The 14,854-nt window shown below is 42.3% G+C and overlaps 1 protein-coding gene and 1 pseudogene across 3 annotated transcripts; one reads left to right on the forward strand and one right to left on the reverse strand.

The window, feature by feature from the left end:
- Nucleotides 1–1,048: 1,048 nt before the first annotated feature.
- PJA1 (praja ring finger ubiquitin ligase 1) lies at nt 1,049–5,699 on the reverse strand. Of its 3 annotated transcripts, none has more exons than XM_032255838.1 (2): nt 5,554–5,699; nt 1,049–3,314 (listed from the first exon to the last, which is right to left on the reverse strand). In XM_032255838.1, exon 2 carries the CDS (start codon nt 3,251–3,253, stop codon nt 1,490–1,492), a length of 1,764 nt encoding a protein of 587 aa, XP_032111729.1. In that variant the 5' UTR covers nt 3,254–3,314; nt 5,554–5,699; the 3' UTR covers nt 1,049–1,489. The 3 variants fall into 3 exon arrangements, with proteins under 3 accessions (XP_032111729.1, XP_032111727.1, XP_032111728.1); XM_032255836.1 differs by having other exon boundaries at nt 1,049–3,646; XM_032255837.1 differs by having other exon boundaries at nt 1,049–3,320; nt 5,554–5,698.
- A 7,954-nt stretch (nt 5,700–13,653) lies between these two features.
- Nucleotides 13,654–14,155, forward strand: LOC116535055 (annotated as a pseudogene).
- The last annotated feature ends 699 nt before the right edge of the window (nt 14,156–14,854 follow it).

A 14,854-nucleotide genomic window follows, 5' to 3' on the forward strand; every position in this document is an offset into this window, starting at 1 on the left:
TCACACATGTGCACAAAAGTATATCTTTTTAGTATGTTCATTGCTGCAAAATGCTGGGAAGAACCTAAATGTCCACCAGTAGAGAAATGGATAAATAAAGTGTGGTAATTCATACAATTAAATATTTTGTATACAGCAGTTAAAATGCATGAATTAGATCCACATATATTGAAATGGCTAAGTCTCAAAAACACTGTTGAGTGTCAAATTCAAGTTGCAAAATTATATATACAGTCTATCAATTAAATCCATTTAAAAACATTAATACTCTATTTGGTTATGGATATTTATATACACACATATACATATATACACACACTTACATATATGTCTAAAGACATAGACAAGAAGTAAACACACCACTTTCTGGGTAATGCTTACCTCTGTGGAGGAAAAAAGGTAAATATGATTGGTGAGGAACTTCACCTGTGCCTAAAAAATTTTATTTATTGGAAAGAGAGAGAGAGAAGGGGGGAGGGAGAGGGAGGGAGGGAAGGGGAGGAAGGGAAAGAGAGAGAGACGGAGAGAGAGAGATCTGAAGCAAATATAGCCAAATGCTAAAACCTGTTCACTCTGTGTAGGTGAGTTCCTGTATTTTCCTGTAGCACTTTGTGTGGCATATTTTTTTTCTATTCCTATCCGTGTCACTGTGTTAAGCTATAAAACTGGCATGTAGCTTTATTTTTTTGGACCCATTCCCTCTGAGAGTTTCTATTTTCTCAAAGGTGATTTTAACTCATTCATCCCTACATTCGGTTTGGACTTAATCCTACCATTGTTTTGCATCTATACCACACTTTCTTATTGTTTCGTTCTTTCCTTCTTTCTTTTCTTCCTTCTTCATCTACTCGACCTTTTCCCCTGCAGCAGTTGGACAATCATACACTTTATTCCTACTATTAAAGTCACTACCCCTTTTTTTTTTTGCAACTGTTGAAGTCAGCATTTCCAGTGAAACTAAAGGTTTTGATGCAAATTCACGGGATCAGTTAAAAAGTCATTCAGTACCACTGCTTCAGAAAAAGCCAAAAAATTCCATTATACCATGTAAAATCAAAAGAAAAACTTTAATAAGCTTTTACGGCACTGCAATTACAGGAACATCGACCCATAACATGCAACAAAAATGATTTTGCCTTTTGGACATATTTAACAGATAAACCTGACATTACAAGTAACAGCAACACATTCTACTGAAGAAAACAAATGCGATTTATTTTAACTTTCAGGTTAGAAAATGTTCTTACTGCAATCTCAAGTAGTATTTGGAAAGTTGAGTTTTCCCTTTTCTAACCTCTAAAAGATGACATGATTTTTAATGCAATCATACACAAGTGTTTTCACATTGGAAATAATCACGAGGAATCAACAGGTTTAGGCTAACTGACTGATTGGTTTTGTTTCCATTGTTAATTTCAAGAGGGCTCCTGCGGTATTGTGGATTTCAGATGGGGAAAATAACCAGACCAGGAGTAAACAGCCTTGGTCTTTAGAGTGAGGGAGGGAACATGCAGCGGCACACGGGGCAGGTGCCTGACTTCTGAAGCCAGATGGACACACAGGGCTTGTGGAAATAGTGGTGACAAGGCAGCTCAGTTGCCACCTCCCCCTTCACATATTCGCTACAGCAGATGGGGCAGCACATCTCCTGACCAACTGCGCCATGATCTTCAGTGACCAAGATCTCAGGAAGAGTGTCAATGCTCTCCTTGCTTGCTGGTGGATTGGCCACCTCTACATCCACTGCAAGAGACTCTAAGTGCGCAAGGGCAGTTTCCATTGCCTGGGCCAGGCGTTCTTCAAGTGCCATGTAGGTGAGGAACTGAGGATCCACGTAGGATATGGCTTCAGCCACACCTAACCCATCTGCAAATCCATCGAAGAGGCTCCAATCCACTTCTAGGTCTTCACTCACACTGGAGTCATCTTCAAGGTTGTTGTTTCCATCCAGCATGAATACCCCAGGTTGCATCAACTCGTGACCAGAATCATTATCCCCCTCACTGCTACTCTCATTCTCATTGTACTGGAGCCAAGGAATTTCTCCTTCCTCCAGGGATGCCTGCTCTTCCTGAAGAGATGGTTCTCGAACTTCTTCAAGGTAATTGCTTCCATTGCTGCCAGCACTGGCCCCGGCACCAGCCCCGGCGCTGGCACTAGCACCAGGGCCAGGGCCGGGGCTGGCACTCACCCTAGCCTGCGGAGGTTCCCGCTCTTCTTTCCCCGGCAGAGTCTCCCAGCTTTCGCCACTGGAGGACAGGGTTTGCTCTCGGCTTCGATACTTCCTACGCAGAGCAGCAATCCACTCTTTGTCACTGTCAGAGTCTTCGTCACAGTATTTGTAGTAATCATCACTGTACGTCCAGAAGTCAGGGTCGGCCATGGTGCGTCGTCGTCTTGGCACCTTTTCTGGTTTCACTTGATCATTCCTGGCTTCCCGCTTGTCCTCAGGGTACTTTGGGTCGGAATAGCCACTTGAACTCTCGCCTCTGCCTCTTCTTGCCAGGCCATCCGAATGGCCTTCGTTGTTGGTGGTGGTATCCCTCCACCTCGAAGTACTGTGTGGCATATCATCATCATCATCAGTATCAAAAAAAATTTTTGGTTTCACGCAGTTTGGACTTGCCAGGTTTCTAATTTTGGGCCTGACCACAGGTTCCTCTACACTCTTTGGGGTGTTTTCCCCACCACCACAAATACTCACAGGAGCCCTGCTGGGACGTGCAGGTAAATTCTGCTCCCTCCTCTCCCTCTCCAAGCTGTCACCTTTTGGAGCTACCTTGCCTTCGGCAGAAGAAGACTGTGAGGCCACACTACTTTGTGGCAGGAAGTCAGCTCTGCTAGCTGAGCATCTTGCTGCAGGGACTGGGTCTAACTTGTCTTGCTTCTCTTTCACATCACGGCTAAAACTAGAGCACTGTGGAGATGGCCCAGCCAAAGACCTTGCCCCTTTCTCTGGGTCATACAGCTTATCCTCTTTAAACTTGCCAGTTTTCCCTCTCACTGGCGGTCGCTCAACAGGCCCAGCCCCCTCCTCCTCACTGTCATCTGCCCCATAAGAGTCAATATGTCCATAGGTCATTCCTCTTCTGCTACCCGAAGCCCTGTACTCTCTTGGTGGATACCTGGAATAGTCCTCATTATCAATATTCAGGGTGGTTCCCGAACTCTCACTGTCATCCCAAGTGCGACGAGTGGTGGAAAATGGCGATCGGCTCCTCTTGGTGGTTTGACTGGGGGCTGTTCTGTGCATTGGGACTTTGGAGTTCGTCTTTCTCTGGCTGGCAATCCTTTCCCGCTGGCTTGTGGATGGCCTGAAACTGACATAAGCATGCCTTCTTCCATACCTCCTACCTGTATTGGACTGATACCCTCCTGTTGGTTCGGGCCATACAGGCTTGCTAGATTCCTGACCCATCACTCTGACTTTGGAGGATTTCCAATACAGCTGGGGCTTGGGTAGGAAGGCTCCTGCTCCCAGCACACGTTTTTGAGATGGGAAAGTAAAATCACTTTAGAATAAAGGAGCAGGGAGATTTACTTTCACTTCAGCAGGCAGGTAACAGAAAGAATAAGGGGCCTTTAAAATTAGTTTCACTTTCTTCTAAGGCCTGGAGTAGCATTCCAGTGACTGTCAGGTGTAGACCTGGAACACATTTTTAATGTTGGCAAAATGATTACAAAAGTAGGTTTGCAGGAAAGCCAGACTTAGGGGAGAATCTGACAGAAGGTGGGGGGGTGACCGGATGCTTGGAAGGTGGGTGAAGTACTGTGGAATTGTGCCAATGTAGGGAGAGGAAAGACTGCTGTGGTTTTTTTATGGGGTGTCTGCGTTTTTCTGAGCACTGCAGACACACAGGAGAAATGCAAATTGGAATATAGTGGAAAATACAGATCACCGTGTGTGCATGAGTGCCTATGTGTCTGTCAAGAGGAGAGGGACAGGTGGAAGGGGTCCAGCAATCCTGCAACAGACGGATGTTTATGTTTGTAGGGGGAAAATGTATGAGTGTTAGCATGAGACCCATTCTGGGTGTGGGTATGAAAATGACAGGCATGGGTGGTGTGGCTTTGGAGGAGTGCGTGGATGTATGAGGAAAGGGAAGGTGTTTGTGTGTGTAGCTGTATGTGTGGCAGCTGCAACTACAGAAGGAAGCCTGTGTTTATGTGCATGTCATGGGCAGGGGAGCGTATGGTTGGCAATGGAGAGGAGTGTCCGAGTGTGTGTGTGTGTGTGTGTGTGTGTGTGTGTGTGTGTGAGTCAAAATGGGAGACAACAATGGAGAAATGTCAGTGTGAGCAAATGCAGCAGGCACAAATGGAAGCGGGGGCTGGGGGGCAGCACTGGAGAGAGATGTGCTTGAGATGGATGGAACAGAGGCCGACAATCAAAGAATGATGTCTGCCTCCTGTGTGGATATGGCAAGGAGGGCGGCAGGTGGTGTCCCCGTAGAAGGGTTCATGGGAGTGTGAGTGTGCGCACCTCGGGGACCAGCAAAGGAGAGCTGTGTCTGACACACGTGACAGAGGGAGCAGGAGAGGAGAGCATTTGAAAAGGGGGTGTGAATGAACACATGTGGCTGCATATGTATGTCACTGCCCAGCAATAGAAGGATGTCCGTATGTGTGTATATGACAGGCAGGGAGAAGGAGGGCGGCCGGAGGGGGCGTGTGCGCGCGCAGGCATGTGTTCATGAGAGCACGCAGAGGCTGAGCAGGGTAGGGGTCCGGTGCTAGAGGTGTGTATGTGGTAGCTGGGTAGAGGAGGGGGAAGGCACGGGAGGGTGTGAGAGTGTGAGGGTGTGTGAGAGGGTGTGTGCTGCGTGTGCCTGCGCATGCGTGGGGGTGGGACGCACTGGAACCTTGAGGATGGAGGGGCAAGGAGGGGGCTGCAATGGAAGGCTTCTGTACGCGCGCGTGTGCTCGCGACACAAGGAGGGGTGGGGGACACAATGTCATAATAAGAGGTGGGAAAAGGCTATCAGGTCAAACAGGAGACCCAAACCGATGTGGCAGGGGAGAGGGAAAATGAAAGAAAAGGGCGTGCGTGGGTCTACTTTTCCCTGAGAATAATTATTTTTTCATGACAAATGTTTTCCCTGGGGACGGTATTTTTACCTAAAAATCTTTACCATTTACCATTGACAAAACAGCAAAATATGGGAAGAAAGGCCACTGAGTGCTCCGCAAAGGGGTTGAGGAGGGAAGAAGGAAGGACAGGGGAGGAGAGGCAGGGAGAAGTGGGAGAGGGCCGCGACCACCGCTGCCCTCCCAATAGCGATGAAAGCCACTCGAGTGGGGACCGCGTCACACGCAAGGGGTTCTGGCAGAGGAGGATGCAGCCCCAGAACAGGCCGACGGAGGACATGGGCCTCACTCTGCAGTCAGGTCCCGCGTCCACCCCACCCCTTCCCGAGGGGTGAACCTGAAAAGCAGTTCCCAGGAACCCCCCAAAATCCTCGCCCCCGTGCCTGGCCACTAGCCCCAAGCCCGGCCACTCGCGCCACCGCCAGCTCACCGATGAATCAAGGAAACAATCAGCCTTTCACTCACCAAGTCCAGAAAGCCACACGCTCTCCGGAGAAGCAGAGCTCTCAGACCTCCGACCGCCACGACCGCCAGAGCCGCTGCTCCCGGTGTTGAGCTCCTCCCCCGCCAGACAGCAGCGGGGCGGGCGGCGACTGCAGCGGCGGAAGTGATTGTGAAGTCAGCTGGAGCCCGCCCCCTTGATGTGGCGGGGGCGGCAGCTGCTCTCCACAAATCAGGGTGGGCCTGAAAGCATTATTTCATCTTAAATGATGAAATCGTCAAGGATACAGAAAAGGACAGCGAAAAATGTCACCATCACCCAGCTTTAACAAATGTTAAACATTTAGCTTAATTCCCTTCTGGATTTTTTAATAAAATGAAATTTGCAGATTCTTTCTGATTAAGTCCAACGTGAGAGTAATTACTTTACTACATCACATCCTACGTTATGTGTTATGGTTGTACTGAAAGTATTAAAACTGAGAAACTATATTTAGGGTTGCAGTAGACTTAAATTTTTTTTAACCTGATGGTTGAAGCAAATTGAAGCTGTTTAGTGTTGAATTTGTTGCTGCTCATCACAAAACCAAGCTTCTCTTTCAAAGAGATCATAAGACACAACATAGGTATTGCACTGAAGTTTAAAAACATTACAGTTATGCCTTTTGGATTTACACAATTTTACTGAATGCTAAAGTCTTTAAATTGCACTTTATAATGAAACTCTAGTATTTCTAGTATTTACAGCCAATGTAAACACTTCCTATGTTTACGACAGTAGCAAAGTTTTGTTCTTACTGGAAACAAAATGCATTATAGAACAAAAATTTTAGGGGTCACAACATAATAGAAATAGAATGTATAACTTTCAAACCATTAAAGTAATAATATGTGGAACAAAGAGAAAAACTCAATCTTAACAAAGGGCAAGAAACGTTGCTGGGGGGGATGCAAAAAGAATACAAAAATGCAGAAATAAGCCTGAATAGATCAACATGCATTATGGGTTAACATCTGCTAATAAAAGCCAAACTCTTATTTTGAGCATTTTGTTTTTAAAAGTCCAGTTATATACTATTTGTGTGAGTTTCACCTAAAGCAGAAATAGGAATGAAAAATACATGACAGTAAAATACTAGCAGAAAAGACGGAAGGGAGGGAGGAAAGGAGGGGAAGGAAAGAAGCAAAAATACTAAAGGAAAGAGGAAAGAGACTCATAACAATATCAATATCCTAAAAATCAAGAACTCAAAGTAAAAAGCACTAAAGAGAACAAAACAAGTTGTTTTATTCACTGAGAAAGACATGACAAGCTGGTGGTGTATGTCTGTAGTCCCAACTACTTGGGAGGCAGAGGCAGGAGGATTGTATGAGTCCAGGAGGTTGAGGCTGAAGTGAGTGGAGATCACACCACTGCACTGCAGCCTGGACAACCAAGCAAGATGCTGTCTCAAGAAAAACTAATAATAATTATAGAATTTCATTAGTGAGAAATATGGAACTATCAAATTTTTAATGGAGATTTTCATCTACCAATTCTACTTCTAATCAATTGGTCTATTGTGTGTTCTATTCAGACACACAAGTGGAGAAAGATATGTGAATAGGAGTGTAGCAAGATAATGCCAACAACTTTAATTCTCCTCGACAAATAAATTGCTCAAATTTATTTAAACATGTTGCAAGGTGGTTCATGTACAGACTTGGTGACTCACACCTGTAATCACAGCACTCTGGGAGACCAAGGCAGGAGGATTGCTTGAGCCCAGGAGTTCGAGACCAGCCTGGACAACACGGTGAAACCCCATCTCTACGAAAAATGTAAAAATGTCCTGGGTGAACTGGCACATGCCTGTAGTCCCAGGTACTTGGGAGGCTGAAAGGGGATAATCACTTGAGCCCAGGAGGTTGAGGCTGCAGTGAGCCAAGACTGTGCCACTGCAATGCAGCCTGGGCAGTAGAGTCAGATCTTGTCAGAAAGAAAAGAAAGAAGGAAGGAAGGAAGGAAGGAAGGAAGGAAGGAAGGAGGGAAGGAGGGAGGGAGGGAGGGAGGGAGGGAGGGAAGGAAGGAAGAGAAAGAAAAAGAAAATATATACTAGTCTAATACAAATACATTAAGTGAAAAAACCATGTTGCAGAACAGTGCATTTAAAAAAAAAAAGATATAACAGTCACAAAACTGTATGTGCCAAACAATGTAGTTTCAAAATATATAAATTAAATACTGTTAGAAATAATAAAGAGAGATCAGGAAGTCTGCAATTATACTGGGAAACTTCACTTCATTTCTTATGGTATAGATAAATCAAATAGACTGCAAAATAATGATATGAGGAGATGAGACAACACAATATACAGAATGCATGTGTATTTTTGTTTCTGGTTTTTTTGAGACGGAGTCTCACTCTGTCACCCAGGCTGGAGTACAGTGGGGCAATCTTGGTTGACCGCAACCTCCACCTCCCAAGTTCAAGTGATTCTCCTGCCTCAGCCTCCTGAGTTGCTGAGACTGTAGGTGCGCACCACCACACCCAGCTAGTTTTTGTATTTTTCAGTAGAGGCGGGGTCTCGCCATGTTGATCAGGCTAGGCTTGAACTCCTGTCCTCAAGCGTTCTACCTGTGTCAGCCACCCAAAGTGCTGGGATTACAGGCATGAGCCACCACGCCCAGCTTGTATATGTATTTTTGGACTCAGAAGAGGATACATTTTCTTTCATAAAAATATTTTTAATTATGTCAATTGTACAGAAAAGTAGAGTATAAAAAACACATTTGAATGCACCTGTCACATGGATTGAGCACATTTTATTTTCTCTAGATCCTCAAATCCTTCTGTTTTTAAAACAAAATAGTACAGTTAAAGCCCTCATTTCATCCTATTCACTTGACCTCTTTCTTAAAAATAAACCTTATTTGGAAGTTGATGTGCTTTCGTCTTGTTCATGTTTGTGTATATATATATATATATTCATGTATTTAAATTATGCAGATGGTATCATTATAAATGTATACTTCTGAAACTTTGATTTTCACTCTATTGTTTTTGAAACTCAGCAATTTTCATACCTGTAGATCTAAGTCATGCATTTTAACTGCTGAATATTAGTGGATCAATTATCTGATATATTACTGTAGCGTATTATTGTATGGACTTCTTTTGCATAAGCTATCCAATTTATCTCTTTTTTACTGTTTCTGTTTTGTGCAATTATAAGTGAAGATTCAATGAATAGCCTAGTGCATGTCCTTGTGCCTACATAGAAGAGTCTCTTCAGGGTAGAGTTTCCCAACTGAGTTATAAGTGTTCTGATATATTGATCCCCTTAGCCCTCCCTCCAGGAATGTAGATTTAGCTTCACCCAGTGGCTGCCCCTAGGTACTGTTGCCTCTGGCCAAGGGCACACTTGTCCGTTTACCCCAGTGAGCTGATACAATATTAGCATTTTAAATATATGTTCTGATGTGAAAAGGATTGAAATAAATTGCTCTAGTATAAGAACATTGAAATAGAATTTCTTGGTGAAAGGGTATGTAGTAGCTATCTACTGCTGTATAACAAATTTCCCTAGAACATAGCAGGTAGCAACAAACATTTACCATATGACAGTTTCTATGGGTCTGGAATCCAAACATGGCTTAGTTAGGTGCCTCTGACACAAAGTTTCTTAGGAGATTGCACCAAAGCTCTCATTTAGGGTTGCAGTCTCATTTGAAGGCTCAAGTAGGGTAAGAGGCCCAGAGGCCCACTTTTACGCTCTTTTACATTGTTGTTGATGGGACAAAGAAGAACCATTTCTTTTTTTTTTATTTTACTTTAGGTACATACTTTATCCAGCATTTCTCCCCATGTTATCCCTCCCCACCCTCCCCACTCCCTGCTGTCCCTCCCCTACCTCCCCCAACTGCCCCCAGTGTGTGATGCTCCTCTCCCTGAGTCCATGTGTTCTCATTGTTCAAACCATTTCTAAGCTAACTCATGTGGCTGTTGTCATTGTGGTCTGAGAGCATACTTTATATAATGTCTATTTTTTAAAATTTGTTGAGGTATGTTTCAAGGCCCAGGATGTATTCTATCTTGGCAAATGTTCAATGTGAGCTTTAAAAGAATGTGTATTCTGCTTTTGTTGGATGAAGTTGTCTATAAATGTCAATTAGATCCAGTTGACTGATGGTGCTATTTAGTTCAACTATATCCTTACTGATTTTCTGCCTGCTGGATCTGTCAATTACTAATAGAGTGGTGTTGAAGTCTCCAACTATAATTGTGGATTCATCTATTTATTCTTGAAGTCCTATCAGTTTTTGACTCATCTTTTGATACTCTGTTGTTAGGCACACACACATTAAGGATTGGTACGTCTTCTTGGAGAACTGACTCTTTTTTCATTACATAAAATTCCTGTTTATCCTTGATAATTTTCCTTGTTCTGAAATCTGCCGTGTCTGAAATTAATATAGCTACTCTGGCTTTCTTTTGATTAGTATTAGTATTAGTCCAGGCTGGACTACAGTGGCGTGATTTCAGCTTACCGTAACCTCCAACTCCCAGGTTCAAGTGATTATCCTGCCTCAGCCTCCTGAGTAGCTGGGACTTCAGGTGCCCACTACCACACTCAGCTACTTTTTTGTACTTTTTAAAGTAAAGACAGGGTTTCCCCATGTTGGTCAAGCTGGTCTCAAACTCCTGACCTCAGCTGATCCACCCACCTTGGCCTCCAAAAGTGCTGGGATTACAGGTGTAAGCCACTGCACCCAGCCTTTTTTTTCTTCTTTTTTCTTTTTCTTTTTTTTTGAGATAGGGTCTCACTCTGTCACTCAGACTGGAATGCAGCGGTGTGATGTCAGCTCACTGCAGCCTTGTCTCCCAGGCTCAAGTAATCCTCCCACCTCAGCTTCCTGAGTAGCTGGGACTACAGGCACACACCACCATGCTCGGCTAACTATTTAACTCTTTTGTAGAGATGAGGCCTCCCTAAATTGCCCAGGCTAGTCTGGAACTCCTGGGCTCAAGCGATCCTCCCACCTCACCTCCCAAAGTGCTGGGATTACAGGCATGATCCACTGCACCCAGCTTCTCTGATTTTAATTAAGCATTTTATATGTTCCATTTTCTCTCCTCTCTTAGCATATTAATTTTACTTTTTATTTTTACTTTTTTAGTGATTACACTAGAGCTTGCAATATGCATTTACAACTAGTCCAAGTTTGCTTTTAAATAACACTATAACTCTTCAGAAATAGTCCAGGCACCTTATAACATAGTATTTCCAATTCCTGCCTTCAGTCTCTTATAACAGAACTGTAATAAGCATTTCTGTCATTCATTTCATTAGTATATATAATATAATCATCCAACATACTGTTACTATTTTTTGAATAAACTTATTAGATTAGTAACAAGAAAAACAAAACATTTTATTTTACTTATACCTTCATTTATTTCTGTTTTAATGTTCTTCCTTTCTTTATGTAGATTCATATTTCTAAACAATATTATTTTTCTTCTCTCTGAAGAAACTCTTTTAACATTTCTTGCAAGGCTTCTCCTAGAAGTGACATTATAACACTTTTGCCATATTCTATTTATAAAGGTGAGTTACTAGGCCTAACCCACACTCAACGGGAGGAGATTACCAAAGGGCATGCATTCTGGGAGATGGGGGTACTGGGGGCAGGTAGAGGTTGGAGCATTTCAACCTTAATAAATATTCCCAATCTCCTTTCCAAAGTGGTTGTAACGATTCACATTTTTACCTGAAGTTTATTCACATCAGTATTTCCCCAGATCCTGACCACTCTTGATACAGGCTTTAACATTACATTGTTGCCAATCTGATGAGTACGCAACACTGGCTTTGCTTTTCCTAAATTACTAGAGAAGTTAAGCATCCTTTCACATTTTTTTTTTTTTTTTTTTTTGAGACGGAGTTTCACTCATGTTACCCAGGCTGGAGTGCAGTGGCGCGATCTCGGCTCACCGCAACCTCCGCCTCCTGGGTTCAGGCAATTCTCCTGCCTCAGCCTCCTGAGTAGCTGGGATTACAGGCACGCGCCACCATGTCCAGCTAATTTTTTGTATTTTTAGTAGAGACGGGGTTTCACCATGTTGACCAGGATGGTCTCGATCTCTTGACCTTGTGATCCACCCGCCTCAGCCTCCCAAAGTGCTGGGATTACAGGCTTGAGCCACCGGGCCCAGCCGCCTTTCACATTTTTTTGACAATTTAGAGCTCTTCTTCTCTGAATTGCTAGTTCACATCTTTTGTATGTTTCTATTGGGGTTGTTTTTCTTGTTATTGATTTCTAGGAGTTCTTTATATGTTCTGAAAACCAGATCCAGCTATATTTGTACAGTTGTAAATATCTTCTCATAGAGTTTTCTTCAAATGTAAATATGAATTTATAAAAACACTTAAAATAAACCATGGGTGAATTTTTTTTTTAAATAATCCTGGAATGGAGAAGACCTTTGTAAGTTTGATGATATATACAAGAGCAAAACAAAAAAAAAAAAAGTTTCAACTACGTAAAAAAAAATCTTCTGGCCTGCAAAAAATAAACAATTCTAAGTAAAGTAAAAGACAAATGAGCCAGACACAGTGGCTCACCTTGACAATTTGAAGCCAGAAATTCAAGACCAGCTTAGGCAGCATAGCGAGACCACATTTCAATTTTTTAAAAAAGACAAATGAAAACCTGGGGGAAATATTTGCTGCTAATTGCACAAAGGACTAATTTCCAAAATACATGAAGAGCTCCTACAAATCAATAAATGGCTAACAAACCAATTTTAACATGAACAAAGGATACCAATATGTTTTATTAGAAAGGAAATACAAATGGCATTTCAACATGTGAGAAGATGTTCAAGCTCAATGATAAAAATAAAGTGGGATCCAATTTCACCCATCAGACTGACCAGTGAGAGACAGTTTGATAAACACTGTTGTTAAAGGTGTGGAGCCACAGGCAAGCACCCTTCAACATTGCTGGTGGTAGGGTGAGGGTACTCAATAGTTAGATCCCCTGTAGTCAGTAAGCTGGCAATAGCTATCAAATTACTAATGCACATAATTTTTGGCCCAGAAATTCTTCTAGGAATTTGCTTATAGATACACTTGCATATGATTGAAATGAAATATGCGTTGTTATATTCCTTACATTACAGCATTGTTTTTAACAGCAAAAGACTAGAATGAACCTAAATATTTATCAAAAGGGAAATGAATAGTTGTTATGGTGGAAGACCTACTATAACACAGCTAAGATGCAGAATCTAATGCTACTTGTTTCAGAAGGGATAAATGTAGAAACCAGTATTGAACGCAAAAAGTGAGTTTTAAGAGAGCATGTATATTACAATAGCATTTATATATGTTTTAAAAGCACATAGAGGGCACTGTAGGTTCAAGATTGTTCTGTCTTCTCAGAGAATTATTTATTTGATCACTAAGAAATGATGTAATGATGTATCTCTAATAAAACTTTTGGTATAAAGGTCAATCCTGTCAGCAATTCTATTCTCCAGGTTTCTTTTTTGTTTTCTTTTACTTTTCTTTTCTTTCTTTTTTTTTTTTTTTTAGATGGAGTCTCACTCCGTCACCCAGGCTAGAATTCAGCAGCACGATCTCGGCTCGCTGCAACCCCCACCTCCTTGGTTCACCTCCTGCCTCAACCTCTTGAGTAGCTGGGACTACAGGCACATGCCACCACGCCAGACTAAATTTTGTATTTTTAGTAGAGATGGAGTTTAGCCATGTTGGCCAGGCTGGTCTCGAACTCCTGACCTCAAATGATCTGACTGCCTGGACCTCCCAAAGTACTGGGATTACAGGAGTGAGCCACCATGCCCAGACTCCAGTTTTCTTTTGATAAGCTTTTTTTCTGGCATATTTTTACTCATCTTTAAAAAATATTTTAAGGTAATATCTTTATAATTACACACAAATATTTATGTAATTTTAGACACAGTCATAAAGGAAATCCTATGTGCATGTTTTTTAAAACTATAGTCCTTTTTGAGCTCTGGCGGGGAGAGGAGTGGCAGCAGCCAGGAAGCCCAGCTTTGCGAAGGCTCTCCGCACACCGAGGCCCGCAGGCACCTGACACTCCTTGCCACCAGGATGCCCAAGAGGAAGGTCAGCTCCGCCGAAGGGGCCGCCAAGGAAGAGCCCAAGAGGAGATCAGTGCGGTTGTCAGCGAACCCTCCTGCAAAAGTGGAAGCTAAGCCGAAAAAAGCAGTAGTGAAGGGTAAATCTCCAGACAAAAAAAGTGCAAACAAAAGGGAAAAGGGGAGCAAAGGGAAAACAGGCTGAAGTGGCTAACCAAGAAACTAAAGAAGAGTTACCTGCAGAAAACGGGGAGACGAAAACTGAGGAGAGTCCAGCCTCTGATGAAGCAGGAGAGAAAGCCAGTCTGATTAATACCATATACCATGTCTTATCAGCGGTCCCTGTCTCCCTTCTTGCATAATCCAGGGGAATATTTTTATCAACTATTTTGTAAATGCAAGTTTTTTAGTAGGTCTAGAAACATTTTTAAGAAGGAGGGAATCCCATCTCATCCCATTTTTTAAGTGTAAATGTTTTGTTTTCAGAGGTGAAGTCATTTGCTTGTTGTCTATTTTTTGGGGTATTGAATTATGGGATGCTTTGACTGTCTAGAGTGTCAACATTCCATAGATGGAGGGTTAGTTTTTATATCCTATAAAGCATATTAAATGGCAATACAAAGTCCGTTCTGCATTTAATGTATTGAATATTTTAAATTACTTCTATTCCCATGTTGTTTTTTAGTAGAATTGTTTCCTAAAGAAAATCACTCCTTGATCATGGCTCTCCCCATCAGAATTGTGTGCACTCTGTAACATCTTTGGCTGTGGTAGTCCTGTTTTCCTAATAACTTTGTTACTGTGCTGTGAAAGATAAAAAATTTGAGTATGTAGTATACATGTTATTCAGTTGTGAATTGTTGGGACGTATGTAACAGCTTATCAACATGAAGATACTGGTACTTGATAGTCTCTTAATGAAAATTTGAATCTAAATTTTAAGCTGGAAAGTCACTGAAATAACTTTAAAAAAGGATTACAATACATGGCTTTTAAGATTTTTGTTACATATGGTAAGAATTGTGTACAAATTGAAATGTCTGTACTGATCCTCAACCAATAAAATCTCCATTATGAAAGGAGAAAAAACCATAGTCTTTTCTATTTTTACTTGCCTCCAACCTCGACCTATATCAGTACCCCCTTCACAACCTATGTCAATAACCTGGTATTCATTATTCCACGTTTTTCTTCATACTTGTATAATTACATAC

Source organism: Sapajus apella, unplaced genomic scaffold (assembly GCF_009761245.1).
Source record: "Sapajus apella isolate SASKATOON/1434 unplaced genomic scaffold, GSC_monkey_1.0 scaffold91, whole genome shotgun sequence".
Lineage (NCBI taxonomy): Eukaryota > Metazoa > Chordata > Mammalia > Primates > Cebidae > Sapajus > Sapajus apella.